At 40.9% G+C, this 20,621-nt stretch overlaps 1 protein-coding gene across 5 annotated transcripts in view; it reads right to left on the bottom strand.

Moving 5' to 3' along the window:
- Klhl2 (kelch like family member 2) overlaps positions 1–20,621 on the bottom strand; it is a 133,385-nt gene that overhangs the window by 86,125 nt on the left and 26,639 nt on the right. For 4 of the 5 annotated variants that reach the window (XM_045132071.1, XM_045132078.1, XM_045132086.1 and 1 more), the window contains one exon: positions 16,047–16,153. In XM_045132071.1, coding sequence (XP_044988006.1) covers positions 16,047–16,153 — 107 coding nt within the window. Of the gene's footprint in view, positions 1–16,046; positions 16,154–20,621 lie in introns of those variants that run through there. The other variant, XM_045132105.1, reaches the window with a different exon arrangement.

Genomic DNA, 20,621 nt, shown 5'->3' with positions numbered 1-20,621 from the left:
AGAACCTTAATTAATTAAGCTAGGGAGTAGAGGCCTGTCCTGTCATCTCAGCTACTGGGGAGGCCAAGGCAGGAGTATCAAAAAGTTCAAGGCCTGCCTGGGATACAGAGTGAGTTCAAGGCTAGCCTGGGCAATTTAGTGAGACCCTGTCTCAAAATAAAAGGTAAACAAAAAGCTAGAGGCATAGCTCAATGATGGAGCACTTGGTTAGTATGTGTGAGACTCTAGGTAATGTTAAATCTCCAATATTGCCAAAAACAAAAGGGCGAAAAAAATCCTCAAATGTAAAGAAAAAGGGCAGAGCAAGCATAAGGCAGAGTGCCTCCATGAAACAACCTCAGCAAAAAGGTTTGATTCTAGAATTTACCATATTCTCTCACCTTTACCTTAACCCTGCTTCTCCCATTAAAGATGTAATGCAATAGCCTCAAAGCTCTTTTCTTTGCCAGACACAGCATACTGTCAGTGGCCACAAACTATCAAAAAATTTGTGAGAATCCATAACTATACCAAATTCTTTTGGAGACTCATACTGGGCAGGGGGGGTATAGTAATAGTGACATACATTCAACTGTATGCTTTCCTGAAGATTAGCTGCCAATATCTCAGAAAAAAGGCCCAAGGGGAGGCATTTAGCTGTAGTCTAGAACGGCACCATTTATGAGGACGCACAAGTCTCTACACAGCAGGAAGAAGGGGACAGGATTATGTGTCTGTTGCTCTCAGCTTGGAGAGCATGAAAAATATGAGGAAATAAATCACCTGCTTAAATAGCACCTTCCTCCCTCTACCTGTTTCTCCCTATCTTATGGACAGCTGGGGTTTGTACAATGCAAAGGCTCATTGGTTCCAAAAGTTAAGATACTCATGATTCTCACTTGGACTTTAAAAGCCATGCCTTACTTCATCCACAGGGTCCCTGTAAACTGCAAAGCCTTACAGAGCTTGGAACCTTATAAACACAAAGCCATGTATCTAGTTCCCAGACTTCAGCATAACTCAGCTTAAAACAAAATCTTAGAGAAAACCAAGTCTAACTTTATTTTACATATATTTTCACTATTATGCTTTTAAAGTATTGTTAGAAAGATGCACTATATGAACTCAAATACAGCTTTTATGCATTATTTTTAAGACTTTTCCCCATAAAATTCATCTGCTTCCAGCAAATTAAACCTCAATTATACACGGCTTTTAAATGCTTTAAATGCTTTATTTTTTCACATTAATTTTAAAAAATACAGCAAAAACAAAAGGCTTGCCATTGATTGATTGTATTAATAGATTAAAAGTTCCAGTAACTACCATGATTCATGGTACATACCAGAGAGAACTGTAAAGCTCTTCAACAATTCAAGTTAGTATCTCGGTAACTGCCCTTTGCTACATTTATAGAGGAAATGTTTAAACAGCATGGCTCTGCAAGATTCACGTTTGAAAATGCACTTTTAAACTATCTACTGATAGTAACTTCCCCCATCTCTCAATGCACTGGTGTTGTTTACACGCTCTGCGGATGCAACTCCAAGCTTACAGAAGAATGCTAAAGCACCGTCAGATTGACACACGGATAAATCCCCTAGTTAGGAGACTAGAGTTCAGAATCGAGGACTCTCCTCTCTTCTTTACCCACCAAGCCCACTGTTTACCAAAAGCTGAGAAATTAACTCTCCTTAACAGGTTTCCAATTAATCCTGCCACTTCTTCTCCATCCCCTCAGTCACTGTGCTGGGGCAGGAGGACTATCATCCTTTTCCAAAGTCACTGCAGTGCTTACTCCACACAGCTAACATTACCCTTGGAATCCTGACCAAGCGTGTCCCCCTTCCATATCCAGCCTCTAGACCATGAACTAGTCCCATATCTGTCTGTCTTTCTTTCTCTTCCAGACTTATACCAGTAAGGAACTGCTTGTAGTTTTTCACACACACCAAATAATGTCTTACCTTGATGCCTGGGGTGAACTTTGTTCTCTTGGACTCCCCACCCCTACTGCCCAGTTCCCTGTTCCTCAGGCCTATCTCCACATGTTCTGCAGCATTTAGATGGGACCTCTCCAGGAAGCCTCAGGTTCTGTGGTTCTCACCTAAATACACTTGGGTACCTCAGGCCAATCTCCTTGGCATAATCAATCTTTCTCTAGTTCTCTGCACTTAAGTCCCCAAGCTTTCCAACAGCAGGGATGAAGGCACTGTATTCTTAGCTGTGTATCACACAACACTCTAGATACAGTAACACAGTGTTGTTTGGATGAAAAAAACAAATGAATAAAAATAAAAATAAATGCAACTCAAAATGTAGCATATTTACTTAGTGTAATCACATGTTTTTCTTGGATATGGAGTTATAACTATACGAGATTTTACTCAGCAAACGTTTATTAAGCAACTACTCTACGTTCCAGGGTGTATTAAGTAGATTCATTAGTAAATATCTTATCTTCTCTAGTCTTCCAAACTGAAAAGGCTTAAAGACATATATATGGCTAAAAACATTTCCATCCGGAATCTTTAAACGAGATTCTTGAGGACCTATGCTAACAAAGTAGCTGTATTTATTCCTCTGGAGTCGAATAAATGAAAAGTGAATAGCTTTAGGAGAACAAATCCTACAATCTACTCCATAAAAACAAAGTATATGAGGACTGGAGAGATAGCTTAGAGGTTAAGGCATGTGCCTGCAAAGCCTAAGGACCCAGGTTCAATTCCCCAGAACTCATACATGGTGGCACATACATCTGGCATTCAATGGCAGTGGCTAGAGGCCCTTATGTGCCCATTCTCTCTCTCTCATAAATAAATAAATTATATTAAAAAAATTAAATTAAATTAAATTATATTAAAAAAAAACTTATGCTGGATTAATAGCCACATTTAATACATCTGGTCTGTAACTTTACAAGTTCCATCTGTCATCTACTATAATCAACATCTCCTATTTCATTAGTCAGCACTTCAAAGAAGCTATTGGAAATGTCAGACGGGCAAGGTGACCTAGAGGTCATCGCCAGCATTGTGGTGGACATGGAATGTCAACCCCCAGTTCTAAAACTACTCTAAAGCAAACACGGGAAATTCCGTGTACCTGCCAGTTTTAGTGTGGTCTGGACAAAAAAAAAATTATTGGCAATTTTCACACATGTATGTAATATGTTCATAATATACTTTGATTATATCCCCTCTCATTTCCTTCTTTTGTACCCTTCTCCCATGTTCCCTCTTCTACTGCGCCTCTTCTTTCCAACTAGTCACTCTTCTATTTTTTAATGTCTTTTTTTATGGGGGGGGCTCCTTCAAAACTCATGCCAAAATGTTGATGGGCCCAATATTATGCAGGTCTTGTGCAGATAATGACAGTCACCATGAGGTGAAAGATGTGATGGCTACACTTAATGTCCCAAAGACAGCATTTCAAGTACTCCTCCCCATCGTCTGGCTCTGACATTCTTTCTGGCCCCTCTTCTGCAACATTCCAGAGGTTTCGGAGAGTGTAGCAGAGATTTCTAATTTAGTGTTGAGTACTTAACTGTCAATTCTCCTCAGCATTTGGAAGGACAGTCATTACCAACTGCAAGAATCTTAAACCAATGTAACTGTACACATGACATGTAAAATGTGTCCTCCTTAATCGTTCAATAATCTACAATTTTCTAGCTTAGTTTATTTTGCTAATTCATCTTCAATAAGGCAAAAGAAGCTATCAGCCGGGCGTGGTGGCGCATGCCTTTAATCCCAGCACTCGGGAGGCAGAGGTAGGAGGATTGCCATGAGTTCAAGGCCACCCTGAGATGCACACACCGACAAAGTAGAAATTAAGCATCTGTACTTTCCACTCAAGTTTAGAAGCTAAACATACTTATTAGAGTAGTAAGTCCATATTTCTAACAATCTAAAAACACAAGAGGGGCTGAAGAGATGGCTCTGCACTTAAGGTGCTTGCCTGAGGTGCTTAGCAACTCAGGTTCGATTCCTTAGTACCCACATATAGCCAGATGCACAAAGTAGCGCATGCATCTGGAGTTCATTTCAGCAATTGGGGGCCCTGGTACATCCATTCTCTCCCATTCATTCATTCATTTATCCCCCCCCTCTGCAAATAAGTAAAATGTTTTTGAAAAAAAATACAAGAGCCCAATTAGATGTAAACCCAATTTGATATGTTCTTTCTCAAGTCATAGTTAACCTCCTTGATTTGGCTCTGAAGAGTCTTTCACTTCACAAAATGAAAACCTGTGATTGACTGGGGAGATGGCTCAGTAGTTAAAGGGGCTTGCTTGCCAAGTCTGTTGGCCCAAGTTCAATTCTCCAGTACCCACATAAGGCCAGATGCACAAAGTGACTGATGCATCTGGAGTTTACTGCAGTCGCAAAGGCCCTTGCCATTTTCATATTCTCCCTCTCCCCACACTTGCTTTCAATCTGTGTCGTATTCTCTCAAATATAAATGAAAATATTTACAAAAAAAGACAAAGAAGGAAACATAAATAATGAATTCAGCAAATACTGAATATATGCACTCTAAACTACCTAGACCAAATTTCTGTGCCTACCTCAGACTCTGCAGAATTGCTGACTATATTGAAAGGGGATGTGAGGGTCAAAAAGGTTAATAATAGCACTTGTTACTAAAAAAACTAAAAATTAAGCCTAAATAATACGCATATGAACATTTCATACGTGCCAGAAAAATCAATATTGTATTCCTAGTTTTTGTTTACCTCAGCACAGGGCATTCCAAAATATGACCACGTACAGAAGGGATGCTGTCAGGCAGAAACAAACTGCAGAGCAAGATGACTCCTGCCAGCTAACTGAAATACTCTACGAAGACTTAGAGACTCAGAATGTCTCCAAGGCCTCGTTGTCTTCATTAGGCAAAGCTCACATAGTCATAAATTGCATGTCAACTAAAACATGAAGAGCAGAGAACAATTAGACCAAAAATAAGAGGTAAGTGGAATGTAATTTATCATAAAGCAATTTATTTTAAAGAAAAGAGATCTAAAGACATAATCAGCACTCCTCTACTGCTGTCTAAAGGTCTGAGAGAGTTCAGAGACTAAGTCTTCTAAGGCTTTCTTCAGGGAAAGGAAACTAACCTTGATCTCACAGATCTAGTCCTTTTTTTTCCCTTTCTTTCTTGTAGCCCAAATTGTCCAAGACTTCCAACTTACTATGTAGCCCAAGTTTGTTTGTTCTTAAGACAGGGCCTTACTACGTTGCCCAGGCTGGGTCTCAAGCTCCTGGGCTCAGCCAGTCAAGTAGTTGAGACGATAAGCATACACCATGGTACCCAGTGAGTGGGGCTAAATGAATAACTACATTTTTGTTACTCTGCAAAATATAAAACACTTACCAAAGAAAAATCTATGAAAAATAAGAGGGGGGCTGTTACAGAAGACAAAAGGGAGCAGAGTAGAAAAATAAGAGAAGGTAACAGAAAGATGAACATGATCAAACTACTCATATGCATGCATGGAAATTTCACAATAAAACCCATTATTGTTTTTAAAAAATGATTGATTTAATTGTAAGCAGAGAGAGACAGAACATGCCAGGGCCCCTAGCAACTGCTAATGAACTCCAGATGCATGTGCCACTTTGTACATCTGGCTTGATGGGGGTACTGGGGAATCAAACCTCGGCCATTAAGCTTTACATGCAAGAACCTTAACAGCTGAGCCATCTCTCCAGCTCGAAACCCATTACCTTATGCAAGAAATATGCACTAATTTTAAAGGTTAAAATTTAAATGTCTAGCCTAAGGTTTTCTCAATCTTCAATCTTTCAAAATAAAATGAAATCTCAGAACTTAGAGTAAGACTAATAATGATGATCATGATAATTACAGCCAGCATCAATAAGCAGTTTCTTGGGGTAGAGAGATGGCACAGTATTAAAGGTGCCTGCTTGCAAAGCATGAATGCCCAGGTTCGATTCCCCAGTACCCATGTAGAGCCAGAAACACAACGTGATGCATGTGATTGGGGTTCGTTTTGCAATGGCAGGAGGCCCTGTTGCCCATCCTCCCTTCTTCCCTCCTCTCCCCATCTCTCTGCTTGCAAATAAATAACAAATAAAATATTTTTGAAAAAATTTAGGCAGTTTCTTGTGTGTTTGCTTTTTTTCTTGAGACAGAGTCTAATGTGTCCCAAGCTGGCCTTGAACTTGCTGTCCAGCATGATCCTGAACTCCTGATCCTCCTGCCTCTAGCTGGGATTACAAACATATGCCACCATGTTTGGCTAGACTATTTTCTATGAACAATAAAAGCAACAAGAAATTGACAAAAAATGATCTTATCCAGTCCTTACAAAACTCTAGGACATCAAAACACAGATTATCAAGTCAGTTTCCCAAGTGTTAAGTGGTTCCTACAACAAAGAGGCACTTGAGAAGATAGCAGCATAGGAGCCATGCCAAACCAGCCTAGGGAGGGATTTAAGCAGAACCACAGCAAAATACACTCTTCTTCTGAAAAGTGAAGGAGTATAGATTATTCTAAGACACAGCAGAGAAGCAGGAGAGACACCAGAAAGGAGGAGAATGGCCAAAATCCCACTGAGGCACCTGCGGCCCCCTACACACACGATCCATGCACCCCACGGCAAGCACGCAACACCCCACAAAGCACGACAAGCAGTGGCAGCGACAGAGACCAAGCAAGGGGATTTTCCCACCTCACCAGCCTCCTTGAAAAGTCAAGACGCCTGAAGGAAAGACAGATGCGATCAGCTAAGGAACACTGAAAAGGATCCAGGCCGGATGGTGTGAGCATTCTGAACTCTCCCAGCCTCCAACCATAAGAACCGTGAGCCTCTGGCATTCAGCCCCAGTGGCACCTCAGCCAATGCACCTAATCAGAGCTCCAGCTCCACAGCACAACACAGAGGGACCGAGGTGGGCACTCAGCGTTGGTGACATTGGAAGCCACCCCAAAAGGTAACGAGGCCAACTGACCAAACAAACAAACAAACAGATACACAGGCCTACATGAGAAGAGCTAATCTCTCCTTCCATGTCACGGCAGATTATGGGTTACATATTCTTGGTTGGCTTTGCCATTTTCAAATAAGCTGTATTTGGGGGTTGGATATTGTTGCCTTTCATGCTTCCAGATTTTTAGGGCCTTCATCTTTTGCTTCTGTCATTATTAGGACAGGGTCTTATTCAGATCCAGGCTGACCTGGATGCCAATTCAGAACAATCTCTACCTCTGAGCTAATAAAATTAAAGGTGTAGAACAACATAACCCCTTAGGGATTTTGGTTTTAGAAGACTGTTTTAATCACCACAATTGCATACTCTATGCTGGATTTTATTGAATGTGTATATTGCTCAGTTGAAGTTTAGAATTTGACAGTAAACTCTTCTACCTAGTCCACTAGAATACTTGCTTAGCAAGCAAACACCACCTAGGATTACTTCTGCACCTAGACTGGAGTACAAAAGCAATACTTGCCACCTTAAGCTCATATCCTGTAAGTATATAAAGGTGGATTGTCACATCTAAGAACACTGCAGATAAATAGAAAACCCAAGCATCAAATCAACTCAGGATGCAAAAATCATTACATTATAATACAAGATACACAAAGAATCAAAACAATACAATCCCACCAAAAATTATAAATCCACCAGAAATGATCACCAATGAGACAGTTTTAAATGAAATGTCTGACAAAGATTTCAAAAAAATGATTATATCTATACTTCAAGAAATCAAAGAAGGAAAGGAATTGAAGAAGAAAAAGGAATTAAAGAACTCCTGAAAGATAACACAGGAAACTAGCTTAACGAAATAAGGAGGTCATCACAAGACATGAGCAAGGAAATAGAAATACTGAAGAAAAACAGGCTGAAATTCGAGCTCTGAAGAACATGGTCAGTCAAATAAAAAACTGGAAAGTCTCACCAGTTGAATGGATGAAGGAGAGAACAGAACATCTAAACTAGAAGACCAGGTGGCAGACCTAATACAGTCAAACAAAGAAAAAGACATAAGAAGGTATGAATGGGAATTAGAAGGTATCCAGGACACAATGAAAAGATCAAACATAAGCATTCAGGGCATAGTAGAAGGAGAAAAATTTCAATCCAGAGGCTTAGAAGGCATTTTCAACAGAATAATAGAAGAAAAATTTCCCCAAATTGGGAAAGAAATGCCAATGCAGACACAGAAGCTTTTATTTTTATTTTATTTTATTTTTTTTTTGGGGGGGGGGTTGGTGAGGTAGGGTCTCACTCTGGTCCAGGCTGACCTGGAATTAACTCTGTAGTCTCAGGGTGGCCTTGAACTCACAGTGATCCTCCTACCTCTGCCTCCCAAGTGCTGGGATTAAAGGCATGCACCACCACGCCCGGCTATAAGAAGCTTTTAGAATACCAAACAGACAAAACCTGGAAAGAACCTCTCTTCATAATGTTATAACTGAACTAATAACCATGCAAACCAAAGAAAATATATTGAAAGCAGTTAGAGAGAAAAAACAAGTTACCTCCAGAGTCAAGTCCATCAGAATAACTGCAGATTACTCAACACAAACTTTAAAATCCAGAACGGCTTAGAATTATGTACTTCAAGTTCTAAAAGATAACAACTGTCAACCAAGCAGACTTTATTCTGAGAAGCTATCCATCCAAATAGATGAGAAAAGAGAATTCTAAATTCTAAATTCTAAAGTGTTCTAAATTTATGTGAAAAAAGAATTTTCCACAACAAAAACAAAAACAAAAAAAAAAATTCTTTAAAAAAAAAAGAGGAGAGTGTTCACAAGCAAACAATTTAATGCTTCATCTTAAGGCCTTGGAAAAAGAAGAACAAGGCAAACCAAACTCAGCAGATGGGAAGCAATAATAAAAATTAGGACAGAAATTAATGAATAGAAATAAAATTTAAAAAATCCAAAGAATCAATGAAACAAAGAGTTGGTTCTTTGAAAAGATAAATAATATTGATAAACCCTTAGCAAGTCTGACCAGAAGAAAGAGAAAAAAGATAAAACTTAATAAAATTAGAGATAAAAAGGGTACAATTACAACAGATACCAAAAAATTCAGAAAATCATAAGTACATACTTTAAGAATATATATGCTTTTAAGTTTGAAAATCTGAAAGAAATGGATAATTCCCTTGATTCATATGACCTATCAAATTAAATCAAGATGAAATAAATCATTTAAATAGACCTATATCAAGTACAGAGATCCAAGCAGTTATAAAAAGTCTACCAACTAAAAAAAAGTCCAGGCCCTGATGGATTCACTGGTGAATTTTACCTGACCTTCACAGAAGAACTAACACCAATGCTTCTCAAACTTTTCCACAAAATAGAAAAGGAAGGAATTCTACCAAACTCCTTCTATGAAGCCAGCATCACCCTGATACCAAGCACACACACACACAAAAAGAATATTACAGACTAATCTTCCTCATTAGCACAGATGCAAAAATTCTCAACAAAATATTTGCAAACAAAATACAAGAATATATCAAAAAGATTATCCACCCTGACCAAGTTGGCTTTGCCCAGGGATGCAGGGATGATTCAACATACACAAATTAATAAATACATAATATAAATGGTCTGAATGACAAAAATCACACGATCTTATCATTAGATGCAGAAAAGGCATTTGACAAAATCCAACATCCCTTCATGGCAAAAGAAACTGTGAATAGAAGGAACATATCTCAACATAATAAAAGCTATTTATGACAAACCTACAGCTAACATAATACTAAATAGAGAAAAACTTGAAGCTTTTGCACTAAATTCAGGAACAAAACAAGGGTGTCCACTGTCCCCACTTCTATTTAATATAGTACTGGAAGTCTTAGCTATAGTGATAAGGCAAAAGACACTGTTAAAAGGGATATAAATTGGAAAGGAAGAGATCAAATTATTATTATTTGCAGATGATATGATTCTATACATTAAAAGACTCTACCAGCAAACTGTTAGTGCTGATAAAAGACTTTTAGCAATGTAGCAGGATACAAAATAAATACACAGAAATCAGTAGTTATCCTATATACTAACAACAAACATGCAGAAGATGAAATAAGGGAATCTCTCCCATTCCCAATTGCCTCAAAAAAAAAAAGTACCTTGGAATAAACTTAACCAAGGAAGTGAAGGATCTCTATGATGAAAACTTTAAAACACTCAAGTGAGAAATTATAGAAGACACAAGGAAATGGAAAGACATTCCATGTTCTTGGATTGGAAGAATCAATATTGTGAAAATGTCAATCTTGACAAAAACAATCTACACATTTAATGCAATACCCATTAAATTTCCAATGGTATTCTTCACAGAAATAGAAAAAACATTCCTAAAATTCATTTTAAAGCACAAAAAGAACCTCGAATAGCCAAAACTATTTTGAGCAACAAAAATACAGTTAGTGGTATCACCATACCCTATTTTAAGCTATATCACAAAGCCACAGTAACAAAAACAGCATGGCATTGGCACAAAGACAGACATGTAGCTACAGCCATCTGATTTTTGACAAAAATACCAAATTAGTCATTGGAGAAACGATAGCCTCTTCAACAAGTAGTGCTGGGAAAACTGGATATCTATATGTAGAAGGACTGAAAACAGATCCTTGTTTTTCTCCATCCACAAGAATCAAATCTAAGTGGATCAGAGATGTTACTATCAGACCTGAAACTCTGAAATTGCTAGAGGAAAAGGTAGGGAAACGCTTCAACATATTGGCATAGGAAATGACTTCCTGAATATAACCCCAGTTGCTCAGGAAATAAAACCACTATTCAACTACTGGGTTCTCATGAAATTACAAAACTTTTGTACAGCAAAGGACACTGTGTATAGAGCAAAAAGACAACCTACAGAATGGGAGAAAATGTTTGCCAGCTACACATCTGACAGAGGATTAATATCCAGAATATACAAAGAATTCAAAAAACAAAACAATAAGAAATCAAACAACCCAATTAAAAAGTGGTCTATGGCTGGAGAGATGGCTTAGCAGTTAAGCGCTTGCCTGTGAAGCCTAAGGACCCTGATTCAAGGCTCGACTCCCCAGGACCCACGTTATCCAGGTGCACAAGGGGGCACACGCGTCTGGAGTTCATTTGCAGTGGCTGGAGGCCCTGGCACACCCATTCTCTCTCTCTCTGCCTCTTTGTCTATCTCTCTCAAATAAATAAATAAAAATAACAACAACAAAAAAAAAAGCTGTGCACCACCACGCCCGGCTTTAAAAAAAAAAAGTGGTCTATGGGGCCTGGAGAGATGGCTTAGCGGTTAAGGCATTTGCCTATGAAGCCAAAGGACCCAGGTTCAATTCTCCAGGACCCATGTAAGCCAGATGCACAAGGAGCACATGCATCTGGAGTTCATCTGCAGTGGCTAGAGGCCCTGGCATGCCCATTCTTTCTCTATCTGCCTCTCCTCTCCTCTCCTCTCTCCTCTCTCCTCTCTCTCTCTGCTTGAAAATAGATAAAAAAATTTAAAAAAAAATAAAAGGTCTATGGAACTAAATAGAGTTAGCATCAGAAGAAATACAGATGGCATATAAACATCTAAAAAAGTGTTTTATGTCCTTAGCCATCAGTTAAATGCAGATTAAAACTACTTTGAGATTCCACCTCACTCCTGTCAGAATGGCTACCATCAAGAAAACAAATGACAATAAATGGTGGCGGGGATGTGGTAAACGGGGAACCCTTCTGCACTGTTGGTGGGAATGTAGTCTGTTACAGCCATTGTGGAAATCAGTGTGGAGGTCCTTGAGACAGCTCAAAATAGATTTACTATGTGATCCAGCTACAGCACTCCTAGGCATATATACTAATGACTCTCCTCACTACCTTAGAGATACCTGCACAACAATGTTTATTGCTGCTCTATTCATAATAGCTAGGAAATGGAACCAGCCTAGATGTCTATTCACAGATAAGTGGATAATGAAGATTGGCATATTTATACAATGGAGTTCTATTCAGCAGAAAAAAAAATGAAATTATGAAATTTTCAGGGAAATGGATGGATCTGGAAAGGACTATACGAAGTAAGGTAACCCAGGCCTAGAAAGCCAAGCATTGCATGTTCTCTCTCATATGTGGATCCTAGCTAGAAATGTATAGACTTGTGTGAGAGCTAGAACCAAAAATCAGTAGCAGAGGCCCATAAGCTAGAAAAAGGCTGTAAGCGAGGGAGGAAAGGGAAGGTCTTAAGGGGATAGTATTATATATATGTAAGTACAAGAACAGACTACAAGGAGGGGAAAAGCCTAAGCAAGACCAAGGGAAGAGACTGTATGAAAGAAGGGCGGGATGGATGGGGGATAGGGTCAATCAAAATTTAAGATATTCTGAATAAGGCATATGAAAACCTACTTTTTCGGATAATGGTACATCCAGAAGCCATAGATTGTTACTGGAAGATTTTCAGTGCCAAGGTTGGGATACCTTCCAGTGAGTTGTTGGTCAGGGAGGTCCCTGTTGCCTCTAAAACATTATAGGCTATTGCCAAGGCCCTTGGTTTCCCTTAAGAAACAGATGGGGGCTGGAGAGATGGCTTAGCGGTTAAGCGCTTGCCTGTGAAGCCTAAGGACCCCGGTTCGAGGCTCGGTTCCCCAGGTCCCACGTTAGCCAGATGCACAGGGGGCGCACACATCTGGAGTTCGTTTGCAGAGGCTGGCGCGCCCATTCTCTCTCTCTCCCTCTATGTGTCTTTCTCTGTGTCTGTCGCTCTCAAATAAATAAATAAAAAATTAAAAAAAAAAAAAAAGAAACAGATGGTAAGACCCTAATGCTGAAGACTTCACATACCTGAGTGGCAAAGTCACTGAGAAATCAAGCTGGTGCCAAGCTGAAAACCTCCCTGTAGGCCAGCCAACTGAAAGCTGGAAAAAGATGTACTATATGCAGCCTTATGGGAGACAGAAGTAATCAGCAGTGAAAACAGTGGATACTGGAAGCGTCAAGTTTGGCCAGACCGGCCAAATGTCTAAATGGCATGTCTGCACTGGGGAAAACCAACTGCTCTCTCACTGGACTACAGGTCCACTCTATGGGAAGGAATACATGCCTGGTACTGAAAACCTAATCAAAAGCCTATGGCAGGGGAGGTCATGAGCCTTAGGGGTATAAAGCCTGCTCTTGCCTGAATAAATGCATATATTACTCTCATCAAACTGCCCTGAAAGTACTACACTTAATGTTCATACTCATATTAATGCTACTCTCACTTCTGGTTAGAGAAGTTTCTCTTTTCAGATGACGATGACCACCGGGATAGTCCAAAAGGCAACAGAGTACTGAGAAGAAGAAATGGAGGAGTGTCCAGCACTGAAACATCTCTATCACACCCTCCAAGGCTCAGAGTCCATTGAAGAGGTGCAGGAAAGAATGTTAAGAGCCAAAGGAAGGGTACCACTCCTTACATGCAACTGTCTGGATAGAAATTGGCCTCAATGGGCTGGAGGCAATACCTATGACCTCACAGTCCCTAGCAATACCTACACAATAGGAGATAATAATAGGAGAAAAGGAGGATGGATGACATCACATTAGAAGAGACACCAATGGAGAGAGGGAGGGGATATGATGGAGAACCAGGTTGTGAAGGGGGAAATGGGGGAGGGGAGAGAAATATCTGTGTGTGTATGTGTATGTATGTGTGTGTGTGTGTGTGTGTGTGTGTGTGTGTGTGTATATATATGCATATACACACACACACACACACATATATATATATATGTGTATGTATGTATGTATATTATATATATATAATCTTTAAAAAGTGGCACTTGAAGGTTGGCCCTTCAGAGAGGACAGCACTTTAATAAGGAATTCCAGGCCAAGATATTCTGGATCAAATTCTCTGACAAGCCCAAAGACTCTAGAAAGGTGTCCAGAAGTAATAAATACGACATAAACCAAGAGAACACAGTGAATGCCAGAACATGAAGATCTGACTAGTTTCACCTATTAGCATCGATTTTCAGATCAGTCTTGGCTGACAGGCCCCTACCAAATCACATCCTGAACTTGGCTCACAGCCCATCTGCTATCCTTCTTCCATTCCTGACTGCTCAACTGCAGAGGAAGAGCGAAACTACAAAAGGCTCAACAGTGTGGTGGGCTCCAGTGTCCGTTCCACTAGCAAGACACAGAAAGTTGTTACGAGGTCCCCCCCTGCACGCCAGCATGCGCCACCTGCATCCACATGAACGCTCCGCAGCCACTAAGAAAGGCTGCTCCCTCCTATGAATGCTGTTCTCACAGTCCTACCACCTGGTCACCGTACAGCACGCAGATCTCCACATGCTGCCACTCACGTGAGGTGAGCACCTCTCGTCCCCCCCCCCCCCAGTTTGGAGCAGGAAGCAGTCATACTGCCTGCGTGTTTGTGAAGCATCTGACAATATGCCTGGCATATTCAAGTATTCAACGGTCTACAGCATGATCGTGAGCAGCACGGCCTGATCACACTTTGGTGCAGCCACATGTGTATTTCTGTTTGGTGCTCCAATACACTGAGACCATAAAGTCATGGATGTACAGGATTACAGGAGTCTCCCCTTACCACAGCCCTTACTTTCTGTAGTTGTGGTTACCCACAGACAACCATCACCCCAAAATATTAAAAGTTCCAGAAATAAACAAGTTTTAAATTGGACACTGCTCTCAGTGGCATCCAGCTGTGTCCCATCTGGGACATGAATCATCACGCTAGTCAGCATTATATGCCCACATATGCTACCTGTCAGTCACTAGTAGCTACCTGGAGTGTCAGGCTGACTATCGTGATATCGCATCGTAATACATTTTAATAATGGCACCCCCAAAGCACAAAAGTAGTACTACATTGGTGATTTCTGATAGCATATTACTATTTCTGTCCCATTTAACTATTAATCTAGGCTGCTGTTCTTTGCCTTAATTATATATTAAATTCTACATTATATGTTTGTAGACAGAGGGAAAAAAAAAAAAACATGGCTTGGGAGTGGGGTGTGGTGATGCATGCCTTTAATCCCTGTACTTGGGAGGCAGAGGCAGGAGGATCACTATGAGTTCAAGGCCACCCTGAGACTACATAGTAAATTCCAGGTCAGCCTGGGCTAGAGTGAAACCCTACCTCGAAAAACCAACAAACAAACAAAAAAAAAAAACCCATGGCTTAGATTTTTAGAATTTGGTACTGACCACAATTTCAGGCATCCACTGGGGGTGAGGGGTCATCTTTAATAAATCCTCCACCAATAAGGACACTATGCATATTTAATTGTTTTGAAGCACAGGGAAGTAAAACTAGAGCCTTGTGCATGATAAACAAGTGCTCTACCCTAGGCTACATCTCCAGCTCTAATTTCTGATATTTTTAAATGAGGCTTTCATGTAACAAGCACAAATTACTTCAAGCAAAACAAACATAAATTATTTTCTCCAGAAGTACTAAAAACAAGCTATGGTTTTATACTTGCCAAATTCAAACTTAAGCTTATAGATAAATTAGCCTGTTTTCTCATATTTCTAAATAAAAGGATATAAAATAAAATAAAATGATAATAAATAATTTTTGTTCATGATAAATACTGGATGAAGCAAATGTAAAACATATATATAGATAGTACAAACTTTTCCTTTACAAGGAAAAAAATTGTGGCACATGCATCTAGAGTTCATTTGAAGCAGCAAGAAGTCCTGGTGTGCCAACTGTCTCTGTCTATCTGTCTGTCTGTCTCTCTCTCTCTCTCATAAAGACATATTTAAAAAAATAAATTTTAGGTGCTAGAAAGCTGTTTTAAATGGCAGAAAGCACAGTGAGGAAATGCACATAAACACAAACCTACTGGTTTATGCTGAGCACAAATGAGTCTTGTGTGTATTCTTTTTCTGACCATGACAATGAGAAACAAAGTGGGAATCTTAACAGGAAATAAGTGCATTTCCTTCCATTACAGTTCTTCATTTCATAAAATGATTGTTACTGACAAAGGAAAGCATGGGAAGAAAACCTCAAATCTGAGTGCATTTTTAAAATAAAACTGCACCATACCTGTAAACATGGCGTGGAAATAAGGACTGCAGGCAGCCAGCACCACTCTATGAGCTGAGATTTCCATGTCTTCAGCCACAATTGTGACATCACACAGCAAATTTTGACTGTTGGCAAAGGGGAAACAAAAGTAAATGACTCTAATAATGAATATAGAGCTGGAGAGATGGCTTAGCAGTTAAGGCGCTTGCCAGCCAAGCCTGAGGACCCAGGTCTGATTCCCCAGTACACACAAAAAGCCAGATGTACATGGTGGCACATGCATCTAGAGTTCATCTACAGTGGCTAGAGGCCTGGCATGCCCATCCTTTCTCTCTCACTCTCAAATAAATAAATAATAATGAATGAACTGAGCATCCTATGTAAAACTCTTGCAGTTAAAAGGCTAGTTTCTGAAGCTTACTAATTAGGAACCTGCTTTCCTTTAGATCAGTACCCCAAAACATGAAGGACATAGCAAACAGTGTGATAAAGAAAGAGCCCTAATGGAGAGAGGGGATATGATAGAGAGTGGAGTTGTAAAGGGGAAAGGAGGGGACAGGGGAATACCATGGTTTACTGTCTGTAAGTATAGAAGTTGTCAATAAAAAAAAAAAAAAGATAGATAGATAGATAGAAAGAAAGAAAGACCCTTCTCTATGGCATCAAAATAGAAAAGGGACTATTTGGAAAGAAGGGATCCAAAGGAGGGGGACAGGTGAGGGAAAGATGGAGGATGGTGAGAGGGGATTATGATCATGGCACACTGTCTATATGCATGGAGGTTGTCAGTAAAAGTTAAAAAAAAAAAGAAAGGCTCAAAGTGCCCTCACAATGCTGCCTTTATTTAATACAGAAGTCTTCCCAAACTTGATGACTCATTTCTCAACATGAACAAGCTACAGAGCAAGCCTTTCTAGGTTGTAGGAGGAGAGGCTACCGGAATAAAAACAGGGCAGCAGATGGGCTGGAGAGATGGCTTAGCGGTTAAGCGCTTGCCTATGAAGCCTAAGGACCCTGGTTCGAGGCTCGGTTCCCCAGGTCCCACGTTAGCCAGATGCACAAGGGGGCACACGCGTCTGGAGTTCGTTTGCAGTGGCTGGAAGCCCTGGCGCGCCCATTCTCTCTCTCTCCCTCTATCTGTCTTTCTCTCTATGTCTGTCGCTCTCAAATAAATAAATAAAAAATGAACAAAAAAAATTAAAAAAAAAAAACAGGGCAGCAGAAATGCACATGGAAGCCTCACACTATGATGCAGAAAACTAAACTGAGTCAAATGCCCTGCCCTGCTGCAAAACTTAAAAAGATTCCAAATGACCAAGCAAAGGTAGCATTACCTTCAATTATACCAGCTGCTTACATTGTATTTGGGCATGCAAAGCTTAACTTAGAACATTTTACAGATGCAAAATATCTTATTCCTCAAAGCCCAAACTATATTACCATTTACAAAATTAGAAAGCATTTTGTTACTGTAAGACAAAACCATCATTCGGCCATCATAATTATGCCTACAATTCTAAAGCATCCATTTTAATTTCTTTTTATGTGCTATACACAATGCTAGGTTCTCTTGGTAATTGAGAAAGTCACAGGGGCTGGGAATAGAGAGAGCTCAGTTAGCACAGTGCTTGCCTAGCATGCATGAAGCCCAGGGTCCAAGCCCCAGTGCTGTATAAACCTGGCATGGTGGTAGATACCTACGAACTCAATACTTGGGAGATAAAGGGAAGAAAGGGGGTTTGAAGCCAGCCAGAGCTAGAGAGGGAGAGAAAGGATGAGTCATAGAGTATTACTTTCGCAAACAAGATCGTGAACAATTATAAAAACAAGCAGGGAGGTCCCCAAACCTGCCCTGCTGGTAGTCACCATAAATGCCTATAGAAGTTGTGATGCGCGCACATATCCTATCCTCACCTCAAGCACAGGAGCTGCATGAGAAACCTGTGTCTGTGCAGAGTACAAGGTTCACACTCAGCCCGCTCCTCACAGTCTGCCAACTTCCTACAGAGTAGCCTGCTTACTCCTGTCGCTTCTTAGAACCTCATAAACAGCCTTCTCATGAGCTTGACCAAGCCCTTGAACTTGTTCACTGGAAACTACTGGTAAATTGGTTCCTGTGGGGCTCACGACAAACTTTCCAGAAGGCCTACTGTCATCTATCCTCCCTCCAGTCCAATAGCTGGGGGAAAACAAGAGCGGACCAGCCTGGAAGATGACTGGTCCAGAGCCTCGTTACTAATGAGCGTGCCATGTCACTTAGACTCAAGCGTAGCCCATAGGTGGTGCTGACTTGGAGGAGATGTCAAGCAGGCCCCCATGACCGTCATAAAAGGAGGCACTAATTTGGAATTCCTCCACATCAGGAGAATGACAAAGCCTCCCTCACCTGAGAATTAAGCACCACTATGAACGCTATGAATCCCATGAGATCACGACAGGTAGGGTGAGAAGACGCAGCGGAGGGGACAACCTTTAGCTGCATGAGTGGCTTCAACAAGCCTTCTGCACAAGGTTGTTGCCTGTTGTGCCCTTAGTAGTTTGACGGCCAAAATGTACAGCTAAGGAAACCAAGATTAAAAATGAACAAGCCTGGATTGGAGAGATGGCTTAGTGGTTAAGAGCTTGCCTGTGAAGCCTAAGGACTCCGGTTCGAGGCTCGATTCCCCAGGACCCATGTTAGCCAGATGCACAAGGGGGCGCACACGACTGGAGTTTATTTGCAGTGGCCTGAGGCCCTGGCGCGCCCATTCTCTCTCTCTCTGCCTCTTTCTCTCTCGGTCTGTCACTCTCAAATAAATAAATAATTTAAAAAAATTTTTTTAAATGAACAAGCCAGGGCTGGAGTTGTAGCTGAGTGGTAAGGCACTTGCCTGGTATGCATGAGACCCTGGGTTCTATCACCATCACCACAGACAGACAGATACACACACACACACACACACACACACACACACACACACACACACACACACATCCTCTGGATAACTTGCCTAAAATCTTCCTATAAGTGCTGGCTCCAGAATGCAAATTCCTACAGTTTGACTCCAGAGCCTCTTATCCACCACATAAAACCACCTAAACTTTAAATCATTTTGAATATTTGGTAAAGTTTGAACAAAACAAAAACTATAAATTATAAAGTGCCATAATTTGCTTGCTTTTTTAAACTTTTTTTTTAAATTTTTTGTTTATTTATTTATTTGAGAGTGACAGACACAAAGAGAAAGACAGATAGAGGGAGAGAGAGAGAATGGGCGCGCCAGGGCTTCCAGCCTCTGCAAACGAACTCCAGACGCATGCGCCCCCTTGTGCATCTGGCTAACGTGGGACCTGGGGAACCGAGCCTCGAACCGGGGTCCTTAGGCTTCACAGGCAAGCGCTTAACCGCTAAGCCATCTCTCCAGCCCTAAACTTTTTTTTTTTAAGCAGGTTCTAGCTCAGGCCAACTTGGAACTTATTCTGTAGCCCTAAGCTGGCTTCAAACTCATATGGGTCTTCCTAACCCAGTCTCCTGAGTGCTGCAATCATAGGAGTGAACCACCACACCTGGCACAATTTGTCTTTTTCCACTTATTATTTATTTATTATTGTTTCATTTAGGAAATAAATACCTGCCTGCCTGTCACCCTTTTTCCTTTCCTTTCCCTCTCCCCCTCTCCTCCCATTCCCTCCCTTCCCCTCTCATCTCTTCTTTTCTTCTCTCCTCTCCCTTTTCCTAGCAGAGAAAGAGAGAAGAAATGGGCATGCCAGGGCCTCTCACCACTACAGCCAAACTTCAGACACTTGAATCACTCTGTACATGTGGCTTTATGTGGGTTACTAGGAAACTGAACCTGGGCCCATAAAGTCTTGCAAACAAGCACTTTTACCCACGGAGCCACCTCTCCAGCCCCAAATTTATCCTTTGATATACTAGAAACATTTTTTTGTTTTGAGACAAGTTCTCACTATATAGCTCAGGCTGGTCCGGAACTCATAAATAGCCCAGAATGGCCTCGAACATCCTATCTTGCTGACTCAGCCTCTAGAGTAACAAGACTGTGGGTATGCATACCTTATCGGTTTAAGGGAACTGCTGACATGTATACAAATGTGCATATACATAAATGTGGCCGTGTCTGTGACGACACAGAGGGCACCTTCAGGTCAGTCCTCGCCGTCTACCTCATTTGGACCAGGGTTTCTCTAGATCGCACTCTGCTGCTGTTCTTTTTGTCAAGCTCGCCAAGAGTTACTGGGCAATTCTCCTGTCTCCACCTTCCAGCGCAGCTCCTGGTTTGACACATGAAGTCTAAGAACAGAACTCAGGTGCTTGGGCTTGAGCTGCTAAGCAGTCTCCCCAGCCCCAAGGAACTTGAGTTCTACCCGGAGCTCAAGGGCAATGGGCCTTCATACCACCATATAGAATATATATATGTATTTTGGGGGGGGTTTCAAGGTAGGGTTTCATTCTAGCCCAGGCTGACCTGGAATTCACTACGTAGTCTCAGGGTGGCCTTGAACTCATCATGATCCTCCTACCTCTGCCTCCCGATTGCTGGGATTAAAGGTGTGCGCCACCACGGCCAGCTTAGAATATTTTTAAAAAATAAA

The sequence above is a fragment of the Jaculus jaculus genome, chromosome 1 (assembly GCF_020740685.1).
Source record: "Jaculus jaculus isolate mJacJac1 chromosome 1, mJacJac1.mat.Y.cur, whole genome shotgun sequence".
NCBI lineage: Eukaryota > Metazoa > Chordata > Mammalia > Rodentia > Dipodidae > Jaculus > Jaculus jaculus.
The sequence above is the reverse complement of the archived record's forward strand: the minus strand, read 5'-3'. Positions and strand labels throughout refer to the sequence as shown.